The sequence below is a fragment of the Mobula birostris genome, chromosome 16, assembly GCF_030028105.1.
Source record: "Mobula birostris isolate sMobBir1 chromosome 16, sMobBir1.hap1, whole genome shotgun sequence".
Classification (NCBI taxonomy): Eukaryota; Metazoa; Chordata; class Chondrichthyes; order Myliobatiformes; family Myliobatidae; genus Mobula; species Mobula birostris.
Window position 1 is genome coordinate 40142523 of NC_092385.1, and position 19814 is coordinate 40162336.

At 42.3% G+C, this 19814-nt stretch overlaps 1 protein-coding gene across 1 annotated transcript in view; it reads left to right on the forward strand.

The window, feature by feature from the left end:
- The window catches only part of gxylt2 (glucoside xylosyltransferase 2), a 47691-nt gene extending 41203 nt beyond the window's left edge, over positions 1–6488 (forward strand). Inside the window, exon 7 of the mRNA XM_072280588.1 lies at positions 866–6488. Coding sequence (XP_072136689.1) covers positions 866–1030 — 165 coding nt within the window. The 3' untranslated portion in view covers positions 1031–6488. The remainder of the gene's footprint in view (positions 1–865) is intronic.
- The last annotated feature ends 13326 nt before the right edge of the window (positions 6489–19814 follow it).

The following is a 19814-nucleotide window of genomic DNA, read 5'->3' on the forward strand; positions in this document are numbered from 1 at the left end:
ATTGACCCCTTCCTGTTCCTAACTTCCACCCACAGACTCCTTAGACAACCCCTCCATGACTTCCTTCTTTTCTGCAGCCGTGACACTATCTCTGATCAATAGTGCCACGCCCCCACCTCTTTTGCCTCCCTCCCTGTCCTTTCTGAAACATCTAAAGCCTGTCACTTGAAGTAGCCATTCCTGCCCCTGCACCATCCAAGTCTTTGTAATGGCCACCACATCATAGCTCCAAGTGCTGATCCACGCTCTAAGCTCATCGGCTTTATTCATAATACTCCTCGCATTAAAAGAGACACATCTCAAACTATCGGTCTGAGTGCATCCCTTCTCTATCACCCGCCTATCCTCCCTTTCGCACTGTTTCCAAGGTTTCTCTATTTGTGAGCCAACCTCCCTTTCCTCCGTCACTTCAGTTCAGTTCCCAGCCCCAGCAATCTTAATTTTGACTTCATTGTTTTGTATATGTGACAGTAACCCTACTGAATTCTACAGATAATCAATTATTCAGAGCACATGACAGTTATTCAGCAGAATAGTTCGGTGTCTAATTATGTTGTGTTGCCAGTATGGCATTGGTGCATGAAAGAACTATCAATGCATGTTTCTTCATCATCTTCATTCTTGTGAAAAGACATTGTTGTCATGTTGTCATTGTTGTCACCTGTGCTTAATTTCTGTTTATGGGAACCAACTGGAACATGTGGATACATTTTTGGAAGATTAGTGATCAAAATGCTGGAAAATGTCTATATTGCTCTGAAAAAGGAATGGTTGATCCCATCCTCACTGATAAATATGCATGTTCTGGTATTATTGAAATTTACAATACAGAAAAATAAGTTGATCACATTTTTTTCTCTTTCAGTTTCCCTTTGAAGAAAATTTATTTCAGTCTCTATATTTCCCTCTTCAAAACAGTTTCCTGAACACAGTACACACTTTATGTGGCAGACTTTCACAAGTATTCTTGAAACAGCTTGAACAAGCTATGAAAAAAGCATATGAGCTCCGTGTCATTCATATAGGATAACGATCAAGGCAGAAAATATTTTTATATAAAGAAGAGGAAAATACCTGCAGATGCTGGAAATCTGAAATAAAAACAGAAAATGCTGGAAATATTTGGTGGGTCAGGCAGTATCAGCGGTAAGGAAAACAAAATTAAAAATTCAGGCTTTTGACCTTTCATCAGTTCTAGCTCTTCTACTCTGCTGTTACTTGATGAGCCAATGTCTCACCTAATTTCATTGAATGTTTCACCTATATTTTTAAATATTTGTCCTTTCAGTTATCTAATATTTTGTACCATGGAGATGTCACCATGCATTTTGTCCATTTTCAATTGATTAATCTTTATTTTCTTTCTGAACAATATAGTACATATCTGCATTTGTACAGCCGACATTGCTTTTTCTCTTAACACGATACAAGTTATCATGTTATCCAAATAAATGATTTTCCAGAGTAGTATCCTTATTTCCTCATATAAAAGCATCCAGTATGACCACAACAGGAGAGAATTCTCACTTGGCCCAGGTGTACAGCCACCTTTGAATTGAATATCTTTGTTCAGAACCAAACGTCATTTTCATCATACAGTTCAATCATGCCCTTGATGGCTTGGATATATCTTGCCTGACTACTATTACTCTCAAGCATTCATAAGTTTGGACTGGGGGTACCTGTCTAGACCTTATTCAGCAGATAACAATGTAAACCTTCCTGTAACTTTTGTGTATTCCTTGAATCATCTGTAATTTTACAAAATATATGCACGGTAATTTCCCTGGCATAAATCCATTACGGCTTTCTTCATTGAGCACCACAGAACATTGAACAGCACAGTCCAGGCCTTTGAATGATGTTGTACAACTTTTTAACCTTCCTGAGTTCAATCTAAAGCTTCCCTCCCACATAGCCTCCATTTCTCTTTCTTTTAAATTTCCCTAATGTATCCACTTCTACCACCAACCCCAGCAGTGCAATTCATACACTCACCATGCTGAGCAGAAAAAGCTAACTCTGACATACAGTATCCACTGTAGTTTCCTCCAGTACTCTTAGAATGAAGTCCTCTAGTATTAGTCATTCCACCCTGCAATGAAAGCACTGCCTGTCCATTCTATCTGTGCCTTTTATTAACTTACATATCTTGATCAAGTCACTTCTCATCCTCTTTCACTCCAAAGAGAAAAGCCCTAGCTCACTCAGTCCTCATAAGACATGCTTTCTAATCCAGGCAGCATCCTGGTAAATCTCTGTGCCCTCGCTAAAGCTTCCAGATCCTTCCTATAATGAAGCAAGCAAAACAGAACACAATACTCCACGTGTGCTCTATACAGAGTGTTATAGAACTACAACATTACCTCAGGCTCTTGTACTCAATCTCCACATTAATGAAGGCCAACACACTATATGCCTTCTTAACCATGTTATCAACTTGTGTGGCAACTTTTAGAGGTCTGTGGATGTGGATCCCAAAATCCTGCTGTTCCTCCATACTCGGAAGAATCCTGTCACTCACCTTGTACTCTGCCTTCAAGATTGACCTTCTAAAATCTATCACTTCACTCTTTACCGAATTGAATTCCACTTGCCACTGCTCAACCCAGCTCTGCGTCCTATCAATGTTCTGTTGTAACCTATGGCAAACTCCTACACTATCACAACACCACTAACCTTCATGTCATCTGCAAACTTACTATCCGACCTTTCCGCTTCCTCAGTCAAGTTATTCATAAAAATCACAGAGTAAGGGACCCAGAACAGATCCCTGCCAAGCAACACTGGTCACCAATCCCCAAACAGAATATGGTCCTCCTACTACCACCTTCTGTGGGCAAGCCAATTCTGAACCCACGCTTCCTAGATTCCATAGATTCCATGTCTCTTGATTTTCTGAATGTTACTCTGCATTTTAAGAAGGGCAGGAGGCAGTAGAAAGGAAACTATAGACCTGTTAGCTTGACATCAGAGGTTGGGAAGTTGTTGGAATGAATTGTTAGAGATGAGATTATGGAATACCTGGAGGCACATGACAAGATAAGCCAAAGCCAGCATGGTTTCCTGAAAGGAAAATCCTGCCTGACTAACCTTCTGCAATTTTTTGAGGAAATTACAAGCAGGGTAGACAAAGGAGATGCAGTAGATGTGGTGTACTTAGATTTTCAGGCCTTTGACAAGGTGTGGCACATGAGGCTGCTTAGCAAGATAAGAGCCCATGGAATTACAGGGGAGTTACTAGCGTGGGTAGAGCATTGGCTGATCGGCAGAAAAGAGAGTGGGAATGAAGGGATCCTATTCTGGCTGGCTGCTGGTTACCAGTGGAATTCCACAGGGGTCGGTGTTGGGATCGCTGCTTTTTAAGATGTAGGTCAATGATTTGGACTATGGTATTAATGGATTTGTGGCTAAATTTGCCGATAATACAAAGATAGGTGGAGGGGCAGGTAGTGTTGAGGAAACAGAGAGCCTGCAGAGAGACTTGGATAGTTTAGGGGAATGAGCAAAGAAGTTGCAAATAAATACAATGTTGGAAAGTGTATGGTCATGCACTTTGGTGGAAGAAATAAACGTGCAGACTATTATTTAGATGGGGAGAGAATTTAAAATGTAGAGATGCAAAGGGATTTGGGAGTCCTTGTGCAAGATATCCTAAAGGTTAAGCTCCAGGTTGAGTCGGTGGTGAAGAAGGCAAATGCAATGTTGGCATTCATTTCTAAAGGTATAGAATATAAGAGCAGGGATGTGATGTTGAGACTATACGGCACTCGTGAGACCACACTTGGAGTATTGTCTGCAGTTTTGGGCTCCTTATTTTAGAAAGAATATACTGATACTGGAGAGGGTTCAGAGAATTTTCAGGAGAATGATTCCAGGAATGAAATGGTTACCGTATGAGGAACATCTGACAGCTCTTGGGCTGTATTCCCTGGAGTTCAGGAGAATTGGGGGGGGGGGGGGTATCTCATCGAAACATTCCAAATGTTAAACGGCCTGAACAGGTTAGTTATGGCAAAGCTATTTCCCATGGTAGGGGAGTCTAGGACAAGAGGGCATGACTTCGGGATTGAAGGACGTCCATTTAGAATGGAGATATGGAGAAATTACTTTAGTCAGAGGGTGGTAAATCTGGAATTTGTTGCCACGAGTGACTGTGGAGGCCAAGTCATTGGGTGCATTTAAGGCAGAGATAGATAGGTTCTTGATTAGCCAGGGCATCAAAGGGTATGGGGAGAAGGCAGGGGAGTGGGGATGATGGGAAGAAATGGATCAGCCCATGATTGAATGGCAAAGCAGGCTCGATGGGCCAAATGGCCTACTTCTACTCTTATATCTTATGGTCTTATGGAGTCTACGAAGGGGAACCTTGTCAAATGCCTTAATAAAATCCATATACAACACATTCCCTGCTCTTCGTCAAATTGTTTTGTCACTACATTGAAGAATTCATTCAGGCTCATGAGTCACATCCTGCTCTCTCAAAGCCAAACTGACTAAAACTAATCAGACTCTGCTTCTCCAAGTACTTGTAAATACTGTCTCTAAGAACCATCTTCAATAATTTGCTCACCTCTGAAATAAGACTCACGAGTCTATGAATCCCAGGATTATTCCTACTCCTTGAACAAAGGAATGACATTTGCCACCTCCCAATCATCTGGTATTACTCCTGTGGCATGTGACAATGCAAATGTCATCACCAAAAAAAATGTACAGCAATCTCTTTATTCATTTCCCATTGTAACCTGGAGTACATGTTGTCCAGCCTGGGTGACTTGTCTATCCTAACATTTTTCAAGAATGCCAACCCATCCTCTTTCATAACATTGATATGTTCTGGTATATTAGCCTGTTCTATGCTGTCCTCACATTCGTCAAGGTCTCTATCTTTGGTGAATACCGAAGCAAAGTATAGACTAAAGACCTTCCCTGCTTCCTCTGACTCCAGGCACATTTTTTTTTATCCCTGATCCTTACATCCTAAAGCTTAAGTATGCTTCTTTCTGCACTGTAATTAATTCTCACATTTTCAGTTTGAATCCTGTCAGATTTTTGTTTGATAGTTACTACGAACCTGATGGAATCTTGCTGCTGGATTCAGTTCAAGTTTATTGTCACTTCAGTTGTACACATGTATACCACCAAATGAAACAACGTTCCTCCAGACCAAGGTGCACAACACAGTACTGTACACATAACTCTCAGACATAATGCATCAATATTACCACAAATAAGTAGGTGCATTTACCACACAAGACTCAGCACTGACTCTTAATAGTTAATTAGCTTATTATTGCCAAATATGCCAAAGTACAATGAAATCTAGGAATTGCACACTGATTATACAGGTTAATTCATTACAACAGTGCATTGAAGTTGTGCATGGTAAAATGGTAACAGAGTGCAGAATAAAATGTTCCAGTACAGAGTAAGTACAAGTAGACAGGTGCAGGGTCATAATGAAGTTGATTATGAGGTCACAAGACTATCTTATCGTATTAAGGAGTCTTCTGTGGCCATATTAACAGTGGCATAGAAGCTGTCCTTGAGCCTGTTGGTATGTGCTCTCAGGATTTTGTGTCTTCAGACTGATGAGAGGGCATGAAGGGACAATGTCCAAAGGGTCTTAGATTATGTTGGCTGCTTTACCAAGGAAGCAAGCAGTAATTAGGCATTTCTCTGATATAAATATGATAAAATTAATCATAGCCTGTGTGTGGCATCTGACCACGAGTCCTGACAAAAGATTGCAAGGACTGCTGAGAGGTACAATGGGGTCCCTCTTCCATCTATGAAAGATGTTTATCTAGAGTGCTGCTTACGTAAAGCCCTTAGCATTGTCAATGATCCCTCCCGTTCATCCAATAATTCCTTTGACCCCCCCCTACCATCAGGCAGGAGGTACTGCAGAATTAGGGCAAGAACTCTTCAGATGAGGAACAGCTTCTTCCCCCAGGCTGCATGACTACTGAACTCCCTGCCACCACCACCAGGTCTCATCACGTTTGAAGCGCCAGTAGCATTATACTGTTTATGTGTCAACTTGTATAATATGTACACATTATTTGTTAATTTATTTGTGGTAATATTACTTAATGTGTTATGTGTGTGAGTTGCATGTGGTCCAGAGGAACATTGTTTCATTTGGCGGTATACATTAATGCAGCTGAATGACAATAAACTGAACTGGAACTTGAACTCCTACAGTGTTCCTTCCAACTTGATTTTAGTTGATATCATTAACCAAGTCTGGGTTTCATGTGGCACTAGCTGATTCTGCATTTTTAATATTAAGAAAATGGTCTATTTTAAGCCTACTGCTTCGGTGCCATTGACATGATTAGGTAGTAATAGAAGAACTTGTAGATCTTCTGAAAGGTCGGTGCAATAAAAGTGAATTATTCCCAGAGCAATTGTATTCGAAATGCAAGTTATCTTTTGTAATGTGATACATAATCTACAATATTTATGCATTTGTTTTAAATAAAAGGTATTATTTCATTTATAAAAGTGATGTTATCTTCCTTGCCATGTGCTTACATTATGTTTTCAATAAACATTTGTATAGCCAAGTTAACAGTCTGCTTCAGGTAAAGTCAACAATTTCAGCTCAAATTCTGTCAGTTTTGGAAAGTGTTTTGTTTCTTAATTTTTACTTTGATTTATTTGTAAATTTTGATTTGAAAAAGGTTGATTGGAGAACATTAACAGCCATATTTTATAGTTCGTTTATTATTTAATATATTTGAGTGGATCTTGGTAAAGATTGATTAAAACAGCTGAAAACAAATTTAGCCTGAGAAGGGCATCGGTCCAGTTTTAAATTACTACGTAAACACAAGAGATTCTGCAGGTGCTGGAAATCCAGAGAACGCACACAAAATGCTGGAGGAATTCAGCGGGTCAAGCAGCATCTAAGAAGAGGAACTACCTTCAACAGTCCTGATGAAGTGTCTCTGCTTGAAACATAGACAGTTAATTCCTCTCCTTAGATACTGCCTGACCTGACCTGCAGAGTTCCTCCAGCATTTTCTCTGTATTACTTTAAAAGGTTGCATTATTTTAAAAGTACAAATCAAGTTTCTAATTAGATTTGGGTAAAATAATAACTATCTTGACAAAATATCATTCAAAGCAATTAATAACAATTATTAAACTCCTTGTGCCTAAATTATTAAACTTGGATGTTCACAAACAAGGATGTTTAATTTAAACCACCAACAATGATAATTATTAGACCATGATCAGGATTATAAGTGGAGCCTGATTTTACCACAACGTTTTTACAATTAGCACAATTGGTTCCAGAGAATTGAGTTACACTCAACAGTGCAGCACAGATGAGAGCCTTTTGGTTCACCATGACTATTATAACATTTTTGTGCATTTACATCAATCACGTATGCACACAACAGGACTATGTCCTTCTATGCCTTGCCCATTTAAGTGACAGTCTAACTGCCTCTTAAATATATAGTACAGGTCCCCCCGAGCTTACGAATGCCCAGTCTATCTACAGCCTGTGTACATGAACGATCATTTGGGAGATGGGAGGGATGCATTTACTGGCTGTTGCAGGGCTTCAGACATCCTTTGCAGTGTGGAAATTCAGCTAGCAGTGCATCATCTTACATACTTCTATCAGCTCACCCCTCAGCTTCCTTTGCTCTGGCGGGGGGTGGGGGGGAGCCAAGCCTGTCCATTCTCTCCTCAGAACGGAAGTCCTCCAGTCCAAGCAGCTTCCTGATGACTTTCCTCTGCATTCTCTCAAATGCCTTGCAATTAAAAATTCTACAATATTTTATACCAGTTAAATTAATATCAAGGGAATGGTAATTATTAGTTATTTCATTATTATCACGTGTATGAAAGCACAGTGAAGAGCTTTGTTTGCACATCATCCAGACAGAGTACTCCAAACAGAAGCACATTGTGGTAGTGTAAAAGGAAACCAAATTTAACCATGTTATGTATAGCCCATGCATATAAACAGGGATTTGGGAGGCTGGTGGGATAGATTTTCTGGCTTTTGCAGAGCTGCAGGCATCTTCTGCGGTATAGGAATTCCGTTTGTTGTTGCATTTCCAACTTACAACGTGTTTGCATCATTAACAGTCCGCAGAAATGGAACCACACCAGCACCTGGGGTTCTATTTAATTGCACCACATCTGTTGGATCTTCTGCATTGGGAAGGAGAAAAAGAGAGAATAAATGGGGTGGCAGGTAGTCTTTGATTATGTTGGTGCTGAATAAAGCAATAGAATCAAATGGAAACTGCGGGATATCTACTTTGAAGCCCTTGTGTCATGTTAGAAATGTGAAGTATTTCACAAGGTAAAAAGTCATGATGATGCTGTGCTCTGATTTGAACAACTGTTTGAAGCCTTTGAAATGTGAAGTGCAATATTGAGGCATATTCAAAAGGATAGAATAAAATACAAGTGGCTACATATTTCAGATTACTCTGGAAACAATCAGTTTTACAATGACATTCCACTATTTCTGCTGCATTTGTTCAGGTTTGCTTTCTGTGTACTATGACCTTGTAACCCTCAGGTTATGTCGGCTGAGTAAGTCTAGGGAAGGCAATCTCTGGCCCCGCCAAACATGTGAAATTGAGATGCAAAACCCCCTGTTTGTGCGGATGCTGTGTGATTTGTTCCCCTGTTACAAATCAATACTGTGAAATAACAGACAGTACACCATAAGCAATTAAACGATTTAGCTTTATAATTCTTAAGTTGACTAAAGGCATAGTAAAGAAAAACTAAAAGAAAAGGGCCCATTTTAATGAAAAACAGTCTAATGTGCCCAAGTTGGAGAGCACGGTTTCCCCTTTGCCGATCATCGATTTTCCAGGCTTCGTCGACTCCCGGCCCCACTCCAAGTCCACTCCTTTCTGCTGTCTATGACCTCTCCTTCCTGGCATCTTCGCTCCTTATCTTCTACCAAATAAAGGACCCAGATCACTTCGGTGTCAGGCACAGCACAAAAACACACTCCGCTCATTGGACGGCTCACATTGCACAGCACCTGTTATCTCTAACCAATACTGCTTCTACAGAAAGACCATTACATTAGCTATGAAACCTTTCCCAGGGTGTTACACTCTCCCCCCATTCAAGTTAGTCATGTCTTCATGACATTGAGATACGTTTGTAATCTGCCAACCCTTCATGCAAAGCACAAAGTCCAACCCAGGTGTAATAGTCAGTGACATAGCTCCCCAAGGCAGTAGGTGCCATACTCTGTTCCCCCGGTGCTACATAGGCCAGCCAATCCGGTGGTCTCATGATTCTTTGAGACCTCCGTTAACCCCTCATCTACTTCTTCAGGTTCCGACACTGCTTGGGATACTTCTGATCTACCTGACGAGGTGTCCCCCACTTGTGCCCTGCAACTCAAGGGAGCCCTCTGTCCCTTGGCTGAGCCCTGCTTCATCCCTTGCAGGGTCCCGCTGAAACCCAGACTGTCCGAAGGTAGCCCCCCCAGTTTCACCTGACTCAGCATGAGACGGGTTGGGAATCTCTTCCTCAATTAGGGGGAGTTAGCAAAAGGCAGCGTATATCACACCCTCATTTCCCCATCCTCTGAATCAGTATCCCATTCAGAGGAGGGGGCCGGTCTACTCTCTCCTGCTGTTGGTCTTTCAGTCATCCCGTGTCTCTGTAGAGTCCTCTTACTAGGTGTAGTCTCCAGGTTGGGCTCTGGGTCAACCTGCACCTCTTGTCCCAGGGGCAGAAGGTGGTTCCAGTGAAGAATCTTGACAGGCCCATTCCCATTCTCTGGTTTTACCCGGAAAACTGGTACGTTTGGCATCTGACTCTCTGCTTCATTGGGCATAGCTGCCCAGCGCTCAGCCAATTTATGCTTCCCAGGTAGCCCCAGATTCCTTATGAGGACTCGGTCTCCCAGCATGAGTTGGGAGAACCTAACCTTTTGATCATATCTCCTCTTATTTCCTTGATTCTGCTTGGCAGCCGCGACCTCAGCTAATTCATAAGCCTTTTTACAGCTCCCTTCTCATATCGGATATATACTTCAGATAAGTCTTCGGTGGTAGGTCTTCCTTGCCAGTCCCAAAACAAAGGTCGATGGGCAACCTTGCCTCGTGCCCAAACATCAGATAATATGGCAAGTACCTGTTAGCTTCATTTCATGTACAGTTGTAGCAGTGGACCAGATGCCCAATATATTGACTCCACTTATTCTTCTTGCTGATTTTCAAGGTTCCGAGCATGTCTATCAAGGTCTGGTTAAACCTCTCGATCTGGGGATCACCTGCGGGTGATAAGGAGTCGCCCTTGACTGCGAACATGCTCAGTAACTCATGTATGAGCCTACTCTAGAAATCCCGTCCCTGATCACTATGTATCTGCCTAGGGAGGCCATAATAAATGAAACACTTCTCCCATAACACTGCACCGTGGATACCCTCTCATCCTTGGTAGGGAAAGCTTGCGTGTATCTGGTGTAGTGACCCGTGATGACTGGCACCGTGTTGCTGGCGTCTGGCTCTACTGACAGAAAATCCATACACATGAGGTCAAGAGGCCCCGCACTCTGCAGGTGGGACAATGGAGCAGCCCTCGTAGGCAGCGTCTTCCTCCGTGTGCATTGAATGCATGACTTGCAGTATTCTTCGACCTCCAACTTCACTTGGGGCCAGTAAAACCAATCTCTGAGCAATCCACACACATCCGACGAAATCAATCCTGGACGAGCCCTCACAATTGTAACCCTCAGGTTCTGTCAGCTGCGTAAGTCTAGGGAAGACAGTCTCTGGCCCTGCCAACGTGTGAAATTGAGGGGCAAAACCCCCTGTTTGTGTGGCTGCTGTGTGATTTGTTACCCTGTTACAAATCAGTACCATGAGATAACAGACAGTACACCATATGCAATTAAACGTTTTAGCTTTATAATTCTTAGGTTGACTAAAGGGTTAGTAAAGAAAAACAAAAAGAAAAGGGACCATTTTAATGAAACAGTCAAATGTGCACAATTTGGAGCCCATGGTTTTCCTTTCGCTGATCCTCCATCAATTTCCTCGGGCTTCGTCGACTCCCGGCACCACTCCAAGTCCATTCCTTTCTGGTGTCTACAACCTCTCTTTTCTGGTATCTTCTCTCCCCATCTTCTGCCGAACAAAGGACCCAGATCGACTCAGTGTCAGGCACACAGCATGAAAACACACTCCCTTCATTGGATGGCTCACATTCCAAAGCACCTGTTATCTCTAACCATAACCCAAACACTGCTTCTGTAGAAAGACCATTACATTAGCTGTGAAACCTTTCCCAAGGTGTTGCAACTTCAAAATGCAATCCACAACCTGCAGCACAGTGTAAATTAAAAACACTGGACACAATTGTGCCTTAGTTAGTAAATTTGGATAATATGTACCTTTGAAACCTTAATATTAGTCTTTCTCAGCTATTAAAAGTTTTACTATGTTTATCTCTGTATGCCAACATTTGATTTAGAATATTGATAGGATCAATTGTCTCTGATTCATAATTGCTTAACAACCTAGAAATGATGGAATTGGCTTTTTGAGTTACAGTGCAGTTTGATGCTTCTAGTGTTGTTAATGTGGAGGAGCATAACAGGATCCCATTCATTTCATTTCACATGTTGGCCCAAAAGAATTTCTCATTTTCAGTTCCACCTGTGTACACATTACCATGGCTTTTTAAATGTTCATTTTTCAAACCAAGGTTCCTTTACCTGCTTAAGTCTTTGGAATAAAGGTTATGAATGTTTCTTTTAATATTGTGCAGAAACCACAATGTTTTTTGAAGATCCATTTAAGAGCAGTTCGAAGCTATGTGGCTCCTTGAGTGGGTTCTGTCACTGAAATCATTGCTCCCAGCTACACTTTCCTTACTGATCCCTACCTGGAAAAAAACAACTTTTCTCGGCTTTGGATATCAACTCTATAGCTCACCAGGGAGACAATTCTAATGATTCAAAGAGAGGGGATTTTTCCTCAGTCAAACTCCTTATCCTCAGACCATACCTCTATTCTTTTCCAGTGGAAAAATCATAGTATTTGCCCTGTCAAGTTCTCCCAAAGTAGTGAAATCAACCTCCTCCTTTCTATCAACCTCACCTCATCCAAATGCACATCACTCCACTAGATTGGAAGTCATACCAATTCCAACCTAGTCATCAAAGCTGCTTATAAGATCAGGAGCATTGTTTTTAGTAGACTGTCTCTACCTTACAGAGGCCAGATGATAGCTCTCAGATACCACATCGTATCTACCCCTGGACCTTGACCCAACTAGGAACAAATACCAGGCTACTGTCTTCTGCACTTCTGCCACATTATTGAAATGATCTCTGTCAAAATTATACAATGATGTGGGTGTGACATAGCAAGCCCACAGAAAACATCTAGCCTGCATCTCGTAACATTAGGTGATCTCCTCTCCCCAGCCTCCAATATGGAAGTGGTCCAACACTGCCCTTTCCACTTCTATCTCTTACCCAATATCCACAAACAGGAGTGTACTGGTAGGTGTCACTGTTTCTGACTGATCTTGCCCACTGAATGTATCTCTCAAACCTTCGACTCTCTCCTGTCTCCCCTTTGTCCATTCCCTTTCCACTTACATCCAGGAAACCTCGCATGCCAGTTTAGCCCCAAACACTTCATCTTCAATATGGATGTCCAGCTTTTCTTTAGGACCATACCCCTAGAAGCATGTAAAGCCATCCACTTCTTTCTGCAACAGAGATCCAACCAGATCCCCTCAACACAATCATCTACCTTCCCTGAACAACTTCTCTTTGACTCCTCTAATTTCCGATAAATCAAAGGTGCATCCATGTGTACTTACACTGGACCTAGTTATGTCTGTCTATTTGTTGGTGACAGGGAAAAGTTCTTGTTCAAAACCTTCTCTCAACTATTTCTCTGTTACATTAATGACTGCATTGGTGCAGCTTTCTGCACCCATATTCAACCTGCCAATTTTATCATCTTTGCTATGAAATTCCACTTGCTCTCGAATTCATTTTCTGACAGTCAGTCCCTTTTCTGGTTCTCTCTGTCTCTAGCTAAGGAGATAAACTACCCACTGATATAAACCTGCTGCCTCCCACAGCAGCCTAGACTGCAACCCTTTCCATCCTTACTTTATTACCTTTCTTCTAATGTTTGTATATTGTATATCTGTGCACTTGTAATGCTACTGTGTCACAGTAATTTCCTTTGGATCAATAAAGTATCTATCTATCTGTCTAATGTAAGGATGCCTTCCCTTTCCTTTTCTCGCAATTTTTCTGCCTCCGCTGCATCTGCTCACAGGAGAAGGTTTTACCATTCTAACCCACTCAATCTTTTGAAATAGTACAACCATACATTCTAGGTACAAGTTCAATACCCACATAGCATTTATTTGAGGAATTTGAATTTACATTATTTGTATCTCCACCTTCCTCTCCAAAATATTTTTACCACATTATTGAAATTGTCTCTGTTAAAATTATAAATAGTGATGTGGTGTAACATAGTAAGCCCACAGAAAACATCTAGTCTGGATGGGGTCCTTGGCTGTGTCTTTAGATCCTACACAGATCAACTAGTAAGGGTATTCACAAACATTTTTAACCTCTCCCTCCTTCAACCTGTGGTTCCCATCAGCTTTAAGACTTCTATCATCCAAGTATCTAAGAAAAACAAGGTAACAAGCTTTAGAGACTACTATTCAGTGGTTCTTATGTCAACCACCACGAAGTGCTTTGAGAGGCTGGTCGTGGTATGCATCAACTCCAACCACCAGGACAACCTCAGACCACTGCAATTCACCTACGGCTGCAACAGGATACCTTCTCCCTGTCCGTACACTCAACTCTGGAGCATCTGGACTGTAAGGACAATTATGTTAGACTATTTTTAAATGAGAACAGGTCCACCTTCAATACTATAATTCCAAGTAAACTCATCTCCAAACTCTTATGAGTCCTGATGTAGGGTCTCGGCGTGAAATGTTGACTGTTTATTCCTTTCCATAGACACTGCCTGAACAGCTGAGTTCCTCCAGTATTTTGTATGTGTTACTCTGGATTTCCAGCTTCTGCAGAATCTCTTGTCCAAACTCTTAAACCTGGGACTTAACACCACTATTTGCAACTGGATGCTTGACTTCCTGACCAACAGACTGGATGGAGTCTGTAAGGGTTGACAGCAACACCTCTGCCATGGTTATTCTCAGCAGTGGTGCAACACAAGGCAGTGTCACCAGTCCCCTGCTTGACTCCCTGTACTCTACTCACGAACGCATGACCAGATTCTGCTTTAATTTCATTTACAAGTTTGCAGATGACACCACTGTAGTTCAAGGTTATTGTCATCTGACTGTACATACATACGACCAAATGAAACAACCTTCCTCTGGATTACGGTGCACCCACAATGCACATATCACATACACCTCATAAAACAAACTACTACCACAAATAAGTTTATAAAATATAATTCAAAATGCACGTAGTGCACAGCACAGGTAAATAGTAAGCAGAAAACAGTACAGTAAACAGCTCCTAGTTTCTTAGTGACGAAACTTTGTTGGTGGCGGGGTATTTATTGATTTCACAGCCTGGAGGAAGAAGCTGTGACTCAGTCTAACAGTTCTAGTCCTGATGCCCCTATACCTCCTTCCTGATGATAGTGGGTCAAAGAGATTGTGGGATGGGTGGTTGGAATCCTCAACAATGCTTTGGGCTTTCTTGGCAAATGCCACAAATAAGAGGGAGGGAGACCCCAGTGATCCTCTTGGCAGTTTTTACTATCCTCTGTATGGTCTTGCAGTCTGATGCCTCGCAGTTTCCATACTACACAATGATGCAGCCAGACCTGACACTCTTGATGGTGCTCCTGTAGAAAGTTGTTGGTATGCGGGCCGGGTGCCTTGCACGCCTCAATCTCCTCATAAAGTGTAGACACTGCCGTGTCTTCTTGACTAATGAGAAGGTGATGTGGGTCCAGGTTAGGTCGTCTGTTATGTGCACATCAGAGAACTTTGTGCTCTTCACACTCTCCACAATGATGTGCACGGGGCAAGTAGTCGACCTGTGCCTTCCTGAAGGTCATAATCATCTCTTTTGTCTTGTCCACATTGAGACCCAGGTGGTTGTTCTCACACATCTTGACAAGCCTCTCTACCTCCTCCCTTTATGCTGATGAGGCCAGCCGCTGTTGTATCATCAGCAAACTTCATGACGCAGCTCGAGCTGGATCTAGCAGTGCAGTCATGAGTCAGCAGCGTGATCAACAGTGGGCTGAGCACACAACCTGTGCTCAGCGTGGTGGAACTTGAGATCTTGCTGCCAACTCGGACCGACTGAGGTCTTTCCGTTAAGAAATCCAAGATCCAGTTCCAGCCTCTGAGGAATGCTCGTGCTGAACGCCAAGCTGAAGTTGATGAACAACATCCAGGTGTATGAGGCACCATTTTCCAGGTGGGACAGGGTGAAGTGGAGGGCCAAAATTATGGCATCATCAGTGGACCAATTTGAGTGGTAGGTGAACTGGAAAGGGTTGAATGTAGTTGGAAGGCGGGATTTTATACAATTCATTACCAGCCATTCAAAGCAATTCATGATTGTTGAGGTCAGTGCCACTAGGCGGTAATAATTTAAGTCAGTTACTCTCGCTCTCTTGGACACTGGAATGATGGTGCCTGCCTTGTAGCCTGTAGGGCCAGTGGGCTGTTGCAGGGATATAAAGATGTCCATTACAAACTCTGTCAGCTGGAATGCACAACCCCTCAGCACCTGAGCAGGTATGTTGTCCGGTCTTTAGCCATTGTGGCTAGGATCCTCCTCACCTCAGTTGGGTGCAGACAGGGTGCCTGTTCCTCAGGGAGAGGGGCCTTTCCTCGATGTTGTATCATTCATTGTGTCAAATCATGCATAGAGGCATTCAGCCCATCAGAAGGGGAGGTGTCACTGCCGTTGACGTGCAGGTTGGACTTGTAATCTGTTCTGGTTTATACAGTATACCTTGCCACATCCGCTGCATCTCCCTGGCGTCACAAAGGTGTCTGTGAATTTTCTGCTGGTGCACCTCAGATAATGAAGAATCGAAGTACAGGAAGGAGATTGAGAGTGAGTGACATTGTGTCATGACAACTTTGCTTCAATGTCAGCAAAACAAAAGTCCTGGTCATTGACTTCAGGATGGTCAGTGGTGCACCCACTCCTGTTTACATCAATGACATTGAATTTGAGATTTGAGAGCTAGAAGTTCCTAGGACGGAATATCCCCAATATCCTGATCCAACCACATTAACACCACAGCCAAGAAAGCTCACCACTGCCTCTACTTCCTCAGGAGACTAAAGAGATTTGGGCATGTACCCCTTAACTCTCACTAACTTTCATCAATGCACCATCGAAACCATTCGAGATGGATACATCACGGTCTGGTATGGGAACTGCTCTGCCTGCGATTGCAGGGAACTGCAGAGCATTGTGGACACTGCTCAGCACATCAAAGGAATATGCCTTCCCTCTGTGGACTCTGTCTATACTCGATGCCACAGTCAAGCAACCAGCATAAGCAAAGGCTCCCTCCCATACCAGACATTCTCTCTTCTCCCCTTGGCCATCAGGCACAGGATACAAAATCTGAAAGCACATACCACCAGCTCAAGGACATCTTCTATCCACTGTTATAACACTACTGAATGTTTCCTAGCGCAATAAGATGTATTCTTGACCTCACAATTACCTCATTATAAACTTGTACCTTGTTGTCTACTAGCACTTTCTCTGTGCTGTAGCGCTTTACTCTGCATTCTGTTATTGTTTTACTGTGGGCTACCTGAAATGCACTGTTGTAATAAATTGATCTGCATGAACGGTGTGCAAGACACATTTTTCACTGTTCTTCAGTACCTGTGAGAATAATAAACCATTTTACCAATTTCAACTCCCTTCTTAAATCAGGTAGAAGATACAAAAGCTTGAAAACATGTACCATCAGGCTCATGGACAGCTTCCATCCTCCATTATCAGGTTCTTGAACAGACCTCTCATATGCTGCTGGAATCAGGGAGAAAGTATAAGAGCCTCAGGATTCACGCCACCTGCTTCAGGAATGGCGATGAAATGCTTTGAGAGTTTGATCATGGCTAGAATCAACACCTGTCTCGGGAAGGACCTGGACCCGCTGCAATTTGCCTATTGCTACAATAGGTCCACAGCAGATGCGATCTCAATGGCTCTCCAATTGGCCTTGGATCACCTGGATAATGCAAATACGTATGTCAAGATGCTGTTTATTGACTATAGCTCAGCATTTAACACCATCATCCCTACGGTTCTGATTGGAAAGCTACAGAACGTAGACCTCTGTATCTCCCTCCACAACTGGATCCCTGACTTCCCATCCAGAAGACCACAATCTGCAGATTGGAAATAACATCTCCATTTTGCTGACAATAAAACCTGGCACACCATAGGGGTGTGTACTTAGCCCACTACTCTCTCTACATCCGTGACAGCACGGCTAGGCATAGCCCAAAGGCCATCTTTAGTTTGCTGATGATACAAAAATTGCTGGCAGAGTTTCAGATAGTGATGAGAGGGTGTACAGGAGCGAGATATACCAGTTAGTTGAGAGGTGTCACAGCAACAACCTTGCACTCAATGTCATAATCAGAATCAGAATCAGGTTTATTATCACCGGCATGTGTCATGAAATTTGTTAACTTAGCAGCAGCAGTTCAATGCAATACATAATATAGAAGAATGAATGAGTGAATAAATAAATAAATAAATCACAGTATATTTATATTGGAGATTAAATGTCATACAAAAATATAAATATATATTTAAAAAAGTGAGGTAGAGTTCATGGGTTCAATGTCCATTTAGGAATCGGATGGCAGAGGAGAAGAAGCTGTTCCTGAATCGCTGAGTGTGTGCCTTCAGGCTTCTGTACCTCCTACCTGATGGTAATAATGGGAAACTCTCAACAAGACCAAAAAACTGATTGTGGCCTTCACAAGGGGTAAGATAAGGGAACACAAACCAATCCTCATAGCGAGAGATCAGCAGTTAAAAGAGTGAGCAACTTCAAGTTTCTGGGTGTCAATATCTCTGAGGACCTAACCTGGACATGACATATCGATGCAGCTATAAAGAAGGCAAGACAGTGGCTATATTCCGGAAGACTGGAAAATTGCAAATGTCTCCACTCTTCAAGAAGGGAGAGAGGCAGAAGAAAGGAAACTATAGGCCAGTTAGTCAGTGGTTGGGAAGATGTTGGAGTTGATTACTAAGGTTGAGCTCTCAGGGTACTTGGAGGCAAATGATAAAATAGGCCATAGTCAGTATGGTTTCCTCAAGGGAAAATCTTGCCTGATGAATATGTTGGAATTCTTTGAAGAAATGTAATGCCTTGCTTCATATTTTTTTACTGTTATGCTGTTCTGTATTTGATTTTTGCACTGTTCTCTGCAAGCTGATTGTTTGGGTTACTGTTGAAGATAAGAAATAGGAGAATTGTGTGCCATCCAGTTAGGATGGCCGGATTAAGGGGAGGTTTCTCTGGTGAGGGACACTAAGGTTGGGCTTGGGGTTTTTTGTGAAGGAGATAAAGAGAGAGGAGGTCGTAGGATTCAACCTGGAGCGGGGCTGTGATTCGACGAAGCCCAGGATAAAATCGAAGGAGGATCGGCGAGGGGGACACTGTGAGCTCCAACTTGTGCACACTAGACTGATCATTAAAATGGGCCCTTTTCTTCTTTTGTTCTTTCTTTACTAATCCTTTAGTCAAATTGGGAATTATAAAACTGAATTTTTTAACTGTATGTGGTGTACTGTCTGTTATTTCATGGCACTTATTTGTAATAGGGTAACGAATCACGCAGCATCCACACAAAGAGGGGGTTTTGGGATGGGCTTGCACCTCAATCTCACCTGTTTGGCAGGGCCAGAGATTGTCTTCCCTAGACTTACACAGCCCACAGAACCAGAGTGTTTCAGAAACAACAAGCAGGATAGACAAAGGAGAATCAGTTGATGTTGTGTACTTGGATTTTCAGAAGGCCTTTGACAAAGTGCTACACATGAGGCTGCTTAACAAGCTACGAGCCCAATGAATTACAGGAAAGGTTCCAGCATGGATAAAACAGTGGCTGATTGACAGGAGACAAAGAGTAGGAATAAAAGGAGGCTTTTCTGGCTGGCTGCCAGTGACTAGTGGTGTTCCAAATGGGTCTGTGTTGGGACCAAATCTTTTTACGTTATATGTCATTGATTGTGATGATAGAATTGATGGCTTTGCTGCAAAGTTTGCAGGTGATATGAAGCTAGGTGGAGGGGCAGATGGTTTTGAGGAAGTAGAGAGGCTACAGAAGGACTTAGATGGATTAAGAGAATAGGTAAATAACTAGCAGATGGAATACAGTATCAGGAAGTGTATGGTCATGCACTTTGGTAGAAGAATTGGAAGGGTTGACTATTTTCTAAATGCAGAGAAAATACAAAAAAACTGAGGTGCCAAGGAACTTGGGAGTCCTTGTGCAGGATTCCCTAAAGGTTAATTTACAGGTTGAGTCTGTAGTGAGGAAGGCAAATGCAATCAAGAGGATGAGAATATAAAAGCAAGGATGTAATGTTGAAACCTTGGAAAGCACCAGTGAGGTCTCATGGAGTATTGTGAGCAGGTTTAGGCCCTTTATCTTCAAAAGGATACGTTGAAACTGGAGAGGGTTCAAAGGAGATTCACAAAAATGATTCCAGGATTGAATGCCCTAACAGATGAAAAGCGTTTGATGGCCCTGGGCCTGTA